Here is a 14,698-nt window from a genome sequence, read left to right on the forward strand (position 1 = left end):
GGGGTCGTTATGTTGGAATACTGCCCTGCGGCCCAGTCCCTGAATGGAAGGGATCATGCTCTGCTTTAGTATGTCACAGTACATGTTGGCATTCATGGTTCCCTCAATGAACTGTAGCTCCCCAGTGCCGGCAGCACTCATACAGCCCCAGACTATTACACTCCCACCACCATGCTTGACTATAGGCAAGACACACTTGTCTTTGTACTTCTCACCTGGTTGCCGCCACACATGCTCGACACCATCTGAATCAAATAGGTTGATCTTGGTCTCATCAGACCAAAGGACATGGTTCCAGTAATCCATGTCCTTAGTCTGCTTGTCTTCGGCAAACTGTTTGCAGGCTTTCTTGTGCATCATGCTTAGAAGAGATTACCTTCTGGGACCACAGCCATGTAGGACAGTTTGATGCAGAGTGCGGCACATGGTCTGAGCACTGACAGGCTGACCCCCCCCCCACCCCTTTTACCTCTGCGGCAAAGCTGACAGCACTCCTATGTCTATTTCCCAAAGACAACCTCTGGATATGACGCTGAGCATGTGCACTTAACTTCTTTGGTCGACCATGGCGAGGCCTGTTCTGAGTGGAACCTGTCCTGTTAAACCACTGTATGGTCTTGGCCACCGTGCTGCAGCTCAGTTTCAGGGTCTTGGCAATCTTCTTTTAGCCTAGGCCATCTTTATGTAGAGAAACAATTCTTGTTTTCAGGTCCTCAGAGTATGAACTTCCAGTGACCAGTATGAGAGTGAGAGCGATAACGCCAAATATAACACACTTGCTCCCCATTCACACCTGAGACCTTGTAACACTAACGAGTCACATGACACTGGGGAGGGGAAATGGCTAATTGGGCCCAATTTGGACATTTTAACTTGGGGGGTTTACTCACTTTTGTTGCCAGCGGTTTAGACAATAATAGCTTTGTTGAGTTATTTTGAGGGGACAGCTTATTTACACTTTTATACAAGCTGTACACTCACTACATTGTAGAAAATTGTCGTTTCTTCAGTGTTGTCGCATAAAAATATAATAATACATTTTTTTTCAAAAAATGTAAGGGGTGTACTCCCTTTTGTGAGCTACTGTATAAACATGTATTAATGCTGCTAATAGTTGTACTTTTTCTGGGTTCGTAAAGGTTATTGAAAGAAAGTTTGGGAGGCAATTCCAAAACCGCTATGATTGCTACAATCAGCCCTGCTGTCAGTAACATTGAAGAGACGATGAGCACATTGAGATATGCCAAACAAGCTTGTCTAATAATAAACATTGCCAAGGTGAACGAAGACATGAACGCAAAACTGATCAGAGGTAAGGGTCTCTTGTTGTAAATCACCAGCTAGGACATAAACTATCATGGAAATGATTGATTTCTTAGATGGAGTTTGGTCCAGCTGTGTTCTTTTTGCCTTGGTCATAAATGTTTACTTTTGATTAACTGGATCTGCACTGTAATTTTAAAATGAATGACTTTTGAGGTTAGCAATTTTCTCAGCATCCTGTAAACATTTTATGAAAAAGTAAATCTGGAATAAAACCGAATCGGTTAACTTGTTAATTACCTCCTGGCAAAAACATATTTGACAAATCCTTTTTACATGACCGTGGTCTCTGCAATGCTGAAAGTAAAACTTAACGAGTGCTTCCACGCTTTCCTGGTTTGCATCACCGTTACGGTTTCAACCAATATATTTTTTAATGTTAAAGTGTCTATATACATGCAGTTAAGTTTCTTAGTCAGTAAGCTTCATGAGGGCAATGACTGATGTGAGTATTTGTATATACAGTGTGTGTGTGTGTGTGTGTGTGTGTAAGGAAGTGTAAAGTGCTGTCAAAATTGGTAGTGCTATATAAGTACCTGTAGTAATAATAATAATAATAACTTGGGGGTCAGTGAAGTAGGAGAGGATTATATCCAACAATCATGTGAAGGATGAAAGTACTACACTTCTAGAATAGGTCCCGTAAAATGTATTAATCTTGAGCAGTCAGAAGATTCAATCCATTTAGTTTTGGTGGCTCTTTATCAGGGCTTGTGGTGGTAGGAGGAAATGCTGGGGAAAAAAACAACAAAGATCATGGATTTTAATCACTATGTGGGTGCCCACACCAAGACAAGAGGAATGAGGGACAGTAATTTTTGTCCCTACATTTATTTATTTTTTTCTGATACAGGTAGTCAGAACTAAAATGGGTGGTAAATCCTCCAATATACTCTTTGTATGTAAAATAGGTACAGTATATTTCTTTTTTTGTCAATATAATTAAAAATCTGTTTTGTTATTTAGAACTGAAATCCGAGATTGAGAAGTTAAAGGCAGCACAGCTATCTGTCAAGAGTTTGAATTCTGAGAAATATCAACGTTGCCAACAGGAAATAAGCCATCTAAAGCTGAAACTGAACCAGCAGGAAAAGGAGATGTCGGAGCTACACAGGTGAGGAGCTGGAAGAAAATAGTGATTTATTAATCTTTGTCTTGGTACAGCTATGTGAAATGTGGTATCCTGTGGCTTCTCTTAACTGCCCTTGTAATCTTGGATAACAGTCCTGAGTTAAAAAATAAATAAAAATAAAAATAAAAAAAACTATCGAAGTTTATTACCTTTTGCATACTGCCAGTGGCTTTATGGTTCAATATTTTTTTTTTTTACTGTATGGAAAGTTTTACACGTTAAACAAGGAAACCGTATCAGTTACACACTGCAAGGAAGGTATACATAACAGCTGAGGTTGCCAATTCAATGAGTCATTGACATGGACTACTAGTGGCTTTATATGTGAGGATAAGCAAGCATAGATTAGAAAGGAACTTTAACTTTTTTTTTTTTTTTTTGTCTAATTTGGTCAAACTCTAATTTCCATCAGGGGTAAAAGATTCCTTTTCAACAAGAATGATAAATAATTTTGGTTAGAACTGGTCATTTAGTGCAATTGAATTATGAAAGATAACGGTTATAGCAAACAGTAGTATTATGTTTACAATATTTGCAAGGGGAGCAATTCTATGCCAGGTTTTATAGTTGCTAAAAACCTTATCACTGTACAGCAACACTGGCCATGAATGGTGATACTAGCGGCACCATATAGAAAAAATGAATGCAGTTACTCAAGCATCATTTAATATACATTTTCTCCTTTCACTATCCAGTAAGTTTACTAAACTGCATCAGAGCAAAATCAGGTTTCCTTACTCTGATAGGGCTTTACTATGTAGAATTGCTCTGTTAATCTCTTGACTAGATGAACACAAATATACAGTAAGTCATTTAGCAGCTTCTTTGTAAGCATTTCATCTTTGTGTTTAGCTGCTTGCCTAAAATTGCAATATGCTGACCTCTGTTTGTTTGTTTTTGCTTAAGACTCCATTCACACCAGCGCGAATTGTCAGGCGACTTGTCAGCCTGACAAGTCGCGCTCCCTCGCGGTCCATTGACTGCTACAGGACACGTTCTAATAGGAGCGACACAAGTCGCTCCGACTTAGAAAAAAGGTCCTGTACTACTTCGGGGCGACCTTGGAGCGACTTGCATAGACTTCCATTATGTGAAGTCCTTGCAAGTAGCTCTGAAGTCGTGGTGCATGGGAATGCACGAGTCGCCCCCGAAGTAGTACAGAGTCGTGCCACCCCAGTGTGAACCGAGCCTAAATGTCCATATAAATAAGTCTACAGTACGTCAACATTAATTCTGGCAAGTTGCTAAGAATCAGTCCTATTGTTGAAAGGGGATCCAGTAGATGTGTACGCAAAGTGCTAGAAATGGGGGTGTTCATGTCAGCATTTTTATTAACCTTTACTAGATAAGTTGGTGAGAAAGTTCTGACTCCTAATGTGTAGCACAATATGTTTTTTGACCAGATTATATGTGCTCATTTGATCTCTAAGGGCCGGTTCACACCAGATGCAGTCCAGTGTAATTTATTTTCTGCATCAAATACTCATGGACAGTAGGTAATATGGGTTCCAATTGCCTAATTCACACCAGCGTAGGAAAAAAAAAATTAAAATATATAGAACATGCTGCATTTTTTTTCTGCACAGAACTGTACTGAAACATGGCAAAAGGCATCAAAACCCCATTACACTGCAAAAACAAAACTGGAAACTTTGAAATAAGAAAGGAGGCTGAAAGGCATTGAAAATGTATGAAATTGTAGTCCTTGGGGGGCTTCTTGATAACGGATTCTTTCCTTTTTCTCTTTTACTCCCCCCCCCCCCCCCCTTACCCCTTTTTTTTTTTTTTTTGTCTCCTATCCCTTTTATCAACAGCACTGCATATTGTGTAGTCTTATTGATACACCTTTTTGATGGATTAATATCCTCACTTAGGCATATCTGTTTTTGGTAGTTTTTTTGCGAGTGGCTGCTCTATCTGGGGCCTGGTTTCACGTTCAGCTGCACCCAATAGACTACTTTATTTTCTTAGCATGTTTTTATATCTATTGTTTTCCTTTTCATGTGTTGACCATTGCATTACCGATAAGTTTAACGTCATGGGAGACTGTTGTATTTCTTCAACCTATTTGATACTGGGCGTGCGTTTTTTGATGCTTACCCATAGCAACTCTGGTGTGCTTTTCTTTTCCTGTTCTAACTATACTTCCAAAAATTGAATGGATGTATACAATAATATTACAATTGGTTTTCTATTTTGTAACTTTGATTTTTTTTTTTTAAAACCAATAAAATCGATTGAAACAGAAAATGCATCAAAACGCGCATACAGAAATGCATTCGGAACACATCTGGCCAATTAAGGTCTCCCAATGGCAACCTTCTTTTGCCTTTGTTAAAATTTCAATATTACAAAATGTTTCTTTTTTTACAAAGGATTTGGAAGGAGAGGCTTGAATATGCTGAACAGAGGAAGAAGGAAGAGACCCAGGAATTACAGGTGAGATTAGAGAAGAGCCACATAGGCGCATGCTAATAGTGCAGAACTGCTTGGTGAACCAACTGGCCTTACATTTACAGTAATATATACATGGCCATCGTCCTCAGCACTTTTAAAGGTTTAATTGTTTTAGACAAATTCGCCCCTATTTGGGTAAGGTGGTCTACCTTGTGAGTGAATATAGAGTTGACATGATGAGAAAATCATGTGCTATCTGGCTTACTAAGTAAAGAAAGACATGTTAGACAGCATTAAAAATGTGAGTATATAATTCTAAACATAAATCCTTGTTTGTGTCCATACAGTTGTGTAACTTGATTGAATAACACTGGCAGTTTTTATTATGACTGCTTTGTGTATTGTATGTTCGTGTTCCTTTTATTGGATTATGCGAACACTTTGCTGGCTGCTTTTGGGCTCTAAAAAACAAACCTTTCCATGAGCAGAATGGTTGTCTATTTCAAAGCTCATACATTCAAACAAGTCCTTGTGTAGTTATGTGACAGTTTCAAAAAAGGAGACCTGAGAAATTCAGTGCAGCTCAGTGGTGGTCAAAGAGCAAACCAGCCCTGAATAAAGCACTGAAGTATACAGTTGGAATGCCATTTGGTTTGGCTTTTGGGTGCATTTCAAAAGAAATGTGATTAAACCACATACTACTGTTTTTTAAAAATAACTTTCCTACAGTTTAAGAACTTTTGGTGAACCTTTGGTGACATCAATTGGTTAACGGTTAGTACGTTGGCACATTTTGTTTAACTTTGAATAAACAATGACAATATGTGTGTAATTGTTAATGAAAACTACTGTAGTTTCGCTGTACTCCAAACAGAAAGCTGGAATCACTTTTAAGATGGACAATCGTTTGCCAAACCTGGTGAATCTGAATGAAGATCCTCAGCTTTCAGAGATGTTACTGTACATGATAAAAGAAGGAAAGACCACCGTGGGAAAATATTGTAAAGGCTCATCTCATGACATCCAGTTGTCTGGCGCACTTATCGCTGAAGATCATTGGTAAGGAGATATGAACAATGAATAGTGATTATCTGCTTGGTAGAAGGTGCTGGCAAAAATGTAAAAATCTCTTAAAAACAGATAATCGCCTGTAGGGAAATAATGGGCTCTCTTGGTTAACTAACTATAATCCAATTTTTTTTTTTTTTTGACAGTGTCATTTTAAATATTGACAACATAGTTAGAATAATCCCTTCAGGAGAGGCAAAGACATATGTTAATGGTAACGAGATCTCGGCTTCCACCATTCTGCATCACGTGAGCTCAATCTTTTTGGTCTTGATAAAACATTGAAAATAATTTGTGGTTAGAACATATCTAATATATAAATCATTTCAAATGTAACATTCAGGGTGATCGTGTGATTCTGGGAGGAGATCATTACTTCAGATTTAACCATCCTGTTGAGGTCCAGCACATAAAGGGTCCATCCAGAGTTTCTACTGTATGCTCAGACGGTCCCAAGGACTTTGAATTTGCCAAGAATGAACTTCTGAAAGCCCAGAGAGCCAAGTGTGTAAACCCTTTCCAATAGTTTGCTTTTTTAAACATGTTTAAGACAACCCTGAATGCCAATTAATTTTGGTTTGTAGATTGGAAGAGGAGATTGAAGAAGCACGGTTAAGAGCAAAGGAGGAGATGATGCGAGGAATCCAGATTGCAAAAGAGATGGCGCAGCAGGAGCTCAGCTGCCAGAAGTCAGAATACGAAGAGAAGATCAAAGCACTAGAAGCCGAGCTGGTGAGTTTCCAGTGACTAGTCAGAATAATACCTTCATTTTTAAATGTGATCCCTTTAGGAAGATATAGGTGCATCTCAAAAAAATTATAATATCATTGAAAAGTTAAAGGAGTTGTAAAGGCAGAGGGTTTATTATCCTAATGCATTCTATGCATTAAGATAAAAAGCCTTCTGTGTGCAGCAGCCCCCCTAATACTTACGTGAGGTCCCTCTCTGTCCAACGATGTCCATGAGTGTCTCAGCCGACTGAGATTCCTCTTCATGATTGGCTGAGACACAGCAGTGGAGCCATTGGCTCCCACTGCCATCATTCAAAGTCGGCTAGCCAATCAGGGAAGAAAGGGGGCGTGCCTGGGTTGGGGCTCCATGTCTGAATGGACACACAGAGGTGTGACTCAGCTCTGATGCCCCCATAGGAAGCTGCTTGCTGTGGGGGCACTGAACAGGAGGGAGGGGCCAGGATCACAGAAGAGGGACCCGAGGAGAGGATATGGGCTGCTCTGTGCAAATCCACTGCAACAGAGCAGGTATGTATGAAATGTTTGTTATTTTTATAGGAAAAACAACTAGACTTGGCAATCATTTTAATTTATTTCAGTAGTTCAATTCAAAAAGAGAAACTATATATAGATTCATTACACAGACAGTGTGATATATTTCAAGCATTTCTTACTTTTAACGTTGATTATGGCTTATAGCTAGTAAAAACACATAATTCAGTATCTCAGAAAATTAGAATATTACATAAGACCAATAAAAAAAAAAAAAGGATTTTTTTTAGGCAGAAATGTTGGCTTACTGAAAAATGTCCATGTGCCGTATAGTATGCATTCAATACTTGGTCGGGGGTTCCTTTTGCATGAATTACTTCATCGAAGTGGCGTGGCATGGAGGTGATCAGCCTTTGGCACTGTTTGGTGTTATGGACGCCCAGATTGCTTTGATAGCGGCCCTACACTAGTCTGCATTGTTGGGTCTGGTGTCCTTGATCTTCCTCTTGACAATATCCCACAGATTCTCTGAGGTTTGGGTGAGGTGAGTTTTCCCGCCAATCAAGCACAGTGATACCATGATCATTAAACAAGTATTGGAACTTTTGACAGTGTGGGCAGGTGCCAAGTCCTGCTGGAAAATAAAATCCCACATTTCCATTAAGCTGGTCAGCAGAGGGACGCATGAAGTGCTGTGGAATTTCCTGCTAGAGGGCTGCGCTGACTTTGGACTTGATAAAAACGCCAAAACCAGCAGATGACATGGTTCCCCAAATCATTACTGACTGTAGAAAGTTAACACTGAACCTCATGAAACTTGGATTCTGTGCCTCTCCACTCTTCCTTCAGACTCTGGGACCTTTGATTTCCAAATAAAATTTAAAATGAACTTTCATCCGAAAAGCGGATTTTGGACCACTGAGCAACAGTCCAGTCGTTTTTCTCCTTAGCCCAGGTAGGATGCTTCTGATGTTGTCTCTGGTTCAGGAGTGGCTTGACATAAGGAATGCGACAGTTGTAGCCCATCTACTGGATACGTCTGTGTGTGGTGGCTCTTGAAGCATGGACACCAGTCATATTCCACTCCTTGTGAATCTTCCCCCAAATTCTTGAATGGCCTTTGTTTCACAATCCTCTCAAGCCTGCAGTTATCCCTGTTGCTTGTGAACCTTTTTCTACCATACTTTTTCCTTCCACTCAACTTTCCAATAATATGCTTGGATACAGCACTCTGTGAACAGCCAGCTTCTTTAGCAATGACCTTTTGTGACTTGCCCTCCTTGTGGAGGGTATCGATGACTGTCTTCTGGACAACTGTTAAGTCAGCAGTCTTTCCCATGATTGTGTAACCTACTGAACCAGAGACTATTTAAAGGCTCAGGAAACCTTTCACAGGTGTTTGGAGTTATTTAGCTGATTAGAGTGTGACACCATGAGTCTACAATATTTAATTTCTTCACAATAGTCAAATTTTCTGAGATACTGAATTTTGGGTTTTCATTAGCTGTAAGCCATAATCAAAATTAAAAGCAAGAAATGCTTGGAATATATCACTCTGTGTGTACTGACTCTATAGGAGTTCCACTTTTTGAATTCAATTACTGAAATTAACTTTTTGATCAAATTTTTTTGAGATGCACCTGTAGAATACAATTATTGGAAATGCTGAATTTTTGGACTTTAATAAAATAGTTATACCATGTATGATTTCAGAAGGAGGAAACTCGGAGGAAACAGCAGCAGGAGATTACCACTCAGAAAGCAGCCAGCAAAATCCAGGAGCTGGAAGAGGTGAAGCTGCATCTTCAACAGGAGATTCAGCTCAACAAAAGGAGATTAGAAATGGAAACTCTGGCCACCAAGCAGGTAAAAATGTGTTTATACTACACGTAAATTAACTATTTTGCTTTCTCTGCAGACTAGGAAGAGATTCGGGTAAGGCATCCAATTGTAGAAAAACTTCCATGTAAATATCGAATTGTGATAATTGAGGTTATGCATGCTCCTTCCACCCGTCAAGTGTAGTGTAGAACCCCCTTTTGCTGTGGCTAGTGGACACTGAAATCCAACTTTATTAAGGTGCGCCCACAGTGATCCCTTACAATACCCTCCTTCCCCATCTGAAATTTTATTTAGCACTGAAAAAGTGGGTTACACTGGATCCCTCATTAGTAGCCAAGACTCAGCATTAGCTTCCATCAGCAGAATTAGAGAGTTTTGCAGTAATGCCTATGCAGCAGAACCTTCCTTTGCTCCTCTTGAAAGGCATACATACAACTTACAATAATCCCTGCATATCTCCTGCAACACATGCACAATTTCCCATGTTCTACTCCTTTAACCCTTTAGGCCATTTTTGCTTGTGCCTTTTTTAAACCCCAAATTTTTTTTTCTGAAAGTAGATGGGCTGGAGAATACAGTAGTGCCAGTTTGTCACACAAAAAGAGTTCAATTGTCTATCAAGTGCAAAATTTCAGAACTAAATATTAAAGTTTGTGTTAGGGCATACACATGCAATATTACATTTGTATGTAGGGGTGGGGGGCTTAAACATTTTTTTTTTTCAAAGGGTTAAATGCTTGGTGTAACTTTAAATTTTTTACCCTTTTTTTTTTTTCCACCAAACTATCTTTCATCACATGCGAGACAAAAAGTTTCCAATGTGATGCTTTTATTTTTTTTTTTTCTGTGTGATGGGTTCGCCTTAATGAGGTCACAGGTCTTTAAAGATCCCTAATGCCTCATGTGCCCTGTATTAAAGCTAGTGGAAAGCAGATCGCTTCCCATGATATTTTTTGACAGCAGGACTCTGAAGTAATATTTTACATGCCATTTCTGGGTTCTTAGTAGAAAGGAGAGATCAGCAAATGTCCCATTTGCTGACCTCCCTCCCTTCTATCTGGTGAGATCCTCTGATGGGAGTGCAGAACCCGTAAAATATGTGCGGTTGCTAAGATGTGTGGAAGCTGTACAGCCCCCTGAATGCAGCTGACAGTTTTACATACGTGTATGTGTGTGTAAACCATGCATACACTTTTAAGTACATTTCTAAAATAAATTGCATGATCTATTCATTTATTTCTACATTATAATAATTGCAACATTTTAATGTTTTACTTTAAACAGTTACTTTTGAAAATTGTTCATAAGGGATACAGAAAATGTACTTTGAACAAATTGACAATAAAATAATAGAACTTTTCGGAGCCTTTCATCTTTTATAGGTACAGAGCTTTACAAGACCTAGTACAACATAGAGCAGGAGATAGTTATTAAGCGTTTGCTTAATGTATCAGACTAGCATGTACTCAGAATCATTGATAACACTAATGGCAGTGCTAGAAAGTCAGAAAATGTTTACAGGTATCCCTTATTTAAAAACCCATTTTAAGGAGCCCGAAGGCCATCTATCCCTTATCTTGTTGAATTTAGATGGGCAACCTTTATGTATATACATAAACTTTTTGTATGGCAAGGTATTATTAATCTCCAATAACCAAGCATTAAACGCAGGTGGTAGTTTCCACATCCATTGTCTAGCAATACGTTTTCTAGCTGTGACTAAAGTTTCATGCAGAAAGATCTTAGTAAATGTGTCTATATCAGGTTCGGGCAATAACCCCAGAAGACAGGGTTTAGGGTGAAGTGTTGGAGGAGAACCCATTTTATTGTGTAAGAATTGTACAACTTGTTTCCAGTAACCTTGTATTGTTGGGCATTTCCACAACATGTGGTAGAATGTACCCAGCTCACGGGAGCACATAGAGCAGAGAGTGTTTTGGTCTCTTTTTTTTTTTTTTTTTTTTTTATTTTATTTTTTATACCTGACTAATCTGAGAGGAGTGAGGTAGGAGCGATGAAGTATGTATAGCTGCGTAAGGCGATCTGACAATTTAGGTAACTCCATCTTGCAAGTGTCCAAAGTTTCAGTCCATTCCTTGTCCTCCAGTGCACCAACATCTCTCTCCCACCTTGGTTGGAGCTCTCGTAAGCTATTTTGGATGAGGAGGGAACATGTAACATGGTATAGAACTCTAAAATCAATTTTCTCTTACGTCCTTCGACAGTCGCCGCCCCTTCATAATCTTCACCAATGGGTAATTGACCTTTGCTCCGCAGGAGTAGCTAGGCAACAAGATTTGTTAATATCAAAGCTTTTAGCATATCACACTCCTAGGGGGCGGTCCCCTCAGTCAATACCTCCCTGCTTCCAGCATTCTCAACTCAGTTTTCAATTGCCTAGCTTAGGAGTAGCTGGCTGTTCCTGTGCTGGGGCTTTCAGTCTCAGCCTTCTATCCTCTTTTTGATTTTATTTCAAGTGTTTTTCTCTTTCTTTTACTTAGCTGTTTTTTTCTCAGCATTAGTTTAGTTTTCTTCGGATGAAGATAGATCATGCGGAGCTGGGTCTCGGACTGGCCACCCTGGATCCCAGGGCTGAGGCCCAGGGGTTTCCCCAGCCTGCCATCGAGCGTTCAACTCAGGTTTTCCCTGGCATATTGAACGACCCATCCCTGTTCGCTGCAGGGATGCTGCCTGTGAGGTGGCTACCTCACCGGATGCCATTTGCGGTTTCGCACCGCAATCCACTGCGTCCTGGCTGCGACACTCCCTGTCCTCAGTACAGCGGTTTGGTCGCTGGAGAAGGCTCCCCACGCCATCCGGAATGGTAAGTAAATTTCTATGTGGGGACCTGTCTGTTTGGGTGTCAGTCTGTGACTGTGTGACCCACATGTCTGTGTGAGTGCGCTCCCTGTCAGATTCCTGTGTGGAATAGCTGCCTTTCTGTGGGCTGCGGGGGGGGGGGGGGGCTCTCCCGCTCTGCTATGTGTACTGTATGGGCAGACTGGGCTCAGCCATGCTGTGCGGCGGCCGCTGATGCGGCCCGCCATTGTTTCGGATAAAACTTGGTCGGAGGAGGAATCCTCCCTTCCGATCAACATTCTGGAATTGCGAGCGATAAAACTTTGCCTTCTGCACTGGTCGGAACGGCTTCAGGGCCGTCCGGTTCGGGTTCAGACAGACAATGCCACAGCGGTGGCCTACATCAACCATCAAGGGGGCACCAGGAGTGCCCGTGCTGCTCGGGAAGTAAACGGCATTCTGTCGTGGGCCGAGACACACGTCCCTGCTATAACGGCTGTGCACATTCCGGGGGTGGAGAACTGGCAGGCGGACTATCTGAGTCGCCAGACCCTGGACCAGGGGGAGTGGTCCCTTCACCCGGATGTCTTCCAGATGTTGTGCGCGAAGTGGGGTCTTCCAGATGTGGACCTGGTAGCGTCTCGTCTGAACAACAAGGTGGAAAGGTTCGTGGCAAGGACGCGCGATCCTCAGGCAGACGCTTTAGACGCGTTAGTGGCGCCCTGGCATCAGTATCGTCTGATGTATGCCTTTCCACCGATTCAGCTGCTGTCCAGGCTGCTTCGCAGATTGGTCTCAGAACCGCACACAGTGATTCTGGTGGCACCGGACTGGCCTCGCCGGTCTTGGTACGCAGACCTCGTAAATCTGGCAGTCGACGCTCCGTGGCGCCTGCCGCTTCGGGAAGACCTTCTGTCTCAAGGGCCGATATTTCATCCTGCTTTACAGTCGCTGGCTTTAACGGCCTGGCTGTTGAAAGCCAGGTCCTGAAGGATAGGGGTCTCTCCCCTGAGGTCATTCCCACTTTGATCAAGGCTAGAAAAGCCTCTTCGGGAAAAATTTACTACCGTACTTGGAAAGCGTACTTTGCCTGGTGTGAGTCCAGGGGGTGTTCCCCTCGCTCATACTCGGTGTCGAGAGTGTTGGCTTTCCTCCAAACTGGAGTGGATCAGCGTTTGGCGCTGGCCACAAGGGTCAGATTTCTGCGCTGGCCGTTCTTTTTCAACGCCCTGTGGCGTCTAATTCATTGGTTAGCACCTTTGTTCAGGGGGTGCGACATTTGGCCCCTCCTAGGAGGGAACCTTTGCCTCCATGGGACTTGAACTTGGTTCTGTCCGTGTTACAACAGGCTCCCTTTGAAAAGATCAGGGAGATCTCGTTGTCTCTGTTGTCCAAAAAGGTTGCCTTTTTGGTGGCGATCAATTCGGCTCGTAGGGTGTCGGAGCTGGTGGCTTTGTCCTGCAGCTCTCCCTACCTGGTGATTCACAAGGATAAGGTGGTCTTGCGACCTAACCCATCACCTGAATGAGGACATTGTCTTGCCTTCGCTTTGCGCGAAGCCTAAGCATCCGAAGGAGGTGGCTTTGCATGCCTTGGATGTTGTTCGGGCGATCAGGGTTTAGCTGTCATCGACTAAGTCCTTTCGCAGGTCGGATTCCCTATTCGTCCTTCCAGAGGGACCTCGGAAGGGCATGGCGGCGTCGGCTGCTACAATCGCCAAATGGATCAGACAGACAATTGTACAAGCCTATGCTTTTAGGGGGAAGGTTCCTCCTTTCCCTGTAAAGGCGCACTCTACCAGATCTCTGAGTACGTCTTGGGCCTATCGTCATCAGGCTTCTGTGGCCCAGGTGTGTAAGGCGGCGACTTGGTCGTCCGTTCACACCTTCTCCAAATTTTACAAAGTGGATGTTCAGGCATCGGCAGATGCTTCCTTTGGCCGTAAAGTTCTTAGTGCGGCAGTGCCTTAGTGTCCCTTGTTTGGGCCCTTGGCTGTTGGGGTGTTTTTACCCCTGGGTTACTTGTTCTTCCTGGGTTGTTGCTCCTGTTGAGCATGTTTTCCTGTTGCCAGGTTGGTTCTCTTACCTTGGTAAGGTTCCTTTCTCTGATGTGGGTACTGCATTGCTTTATGCGCGGCTGCGTTTTTTTTCCCACCCCTCATGTCTACACTGCTCTGGGACGTCCCATTGGTGAAGATTTTGAAGGGGCGGCGACTGTCGGAGGACGTAAGAAAACGGAATTTTTGTAAAATCTTACCGTAAAATTCCTTTCTCTGAGTCCTCCGACAGTCGCCGCCCCCGCCCCTCTTTTGGGGTTTGTTTTATGTACTCTACTGCTATGCTACCAAAACTGAGTTGAGAATGCTGGAAGCAGGGAGGTATTGACTGAGGGGACCGCCCCCTAGGGGTGTGATATGCTAAAAGCTTTGATATTAACAAATCTTGTTGCCTAGCTACTCCTGCGGAGCAAAGGTCAATTACCCATTGGTGAAGATTATGAAGGGGCGGCGACTGTCGGAGGACTCAGAGAAAGGAATTTTACGGTAAGATTTTACAAAAATTCAGTTTTTTGGGATCTGAGCTTTTGATTACCTTCATGACAGGAATGGAGTCGAGCTGGGGAATTGTGAAGGGGAATTGTGTTTGAAGGGCATGTTGGACTTGTAGGTATCTAAAAAACATAATTTGGCAGCGTATATTTGGCTTTCAAACTATCAAACGGTTTGAAGTGTTAATTTGCCAAAAGGTGCGATAAATCGTACACACCCCTGATACCCCGTATGGTTGAGTCCGGAATGGAACTTCATTCCGGAAGTGTAGCATTATGCCATAGAGGTGTGAATTTGTGAAATGGGGGGGGGGGGGGAAGTTTAGCCTAGCAGATACCACATCCCATATACGTCTATACTGATATA

At 42.2% G+C, this 14,698-nt stretch overlaps 1 protein-coding gene across 1 annotated transcript in view; it reads left to right on the forward strand.

The window, feature by feature from the left end:
* KIF14 (kinesin family member 14) overlaps positions 1–14,698 on the forward strand; it is a gene marked incomplete at its 3' end in the record, with an annotated part of 104,550 nt that overhangs the window by 26,480 nt on the left and 63,372 nt on the right. The window contains exons 10-17 of the mRNA XM_082266606.1: positions 1,140–1,312; positions 2,290–2,437; positions 4,831–4,894; positions 5,727–5,911; positions 6,067–6,169; positions 6,264–6,424; positions 6,505–6,652; positions 8,857–9,009. Of these exons, the coding sequence (XP_082122732.1) occupies positions 1,140–1,312; positions 2,290–2,437; positions 4,831–4,894; positions 5,727–5,911; positions 6,067–6,169; positions 6,264–6,424; positions 6,505–6,652; positions 8,857–9,009 (1,135 nt within the window). The remainder of the gene's footprint in view (positions 1–1,139; positions 1,313–2,289; positions 2,438–4,830; positions 4,895–5,726; positions 5,912–6,066; positions 6,170–6,263; positions 6,425–6,504; positions 6,653–8,856; positions 9,010–14,698) is intronic.

The sequence above is a fragment of the Pelophylax lessonae genome, assembly GCF_965119305.1.
Source record: "Pelophylax lessonae genome assembly, chromosome: 8".
In the NCBI taxonomy this organism is placed as follows: Eukaryota; Metazoa; Chordata; class Amphibia; order Anura; family Ranidae; genus Pelophylax; species Pelophylax lessonae.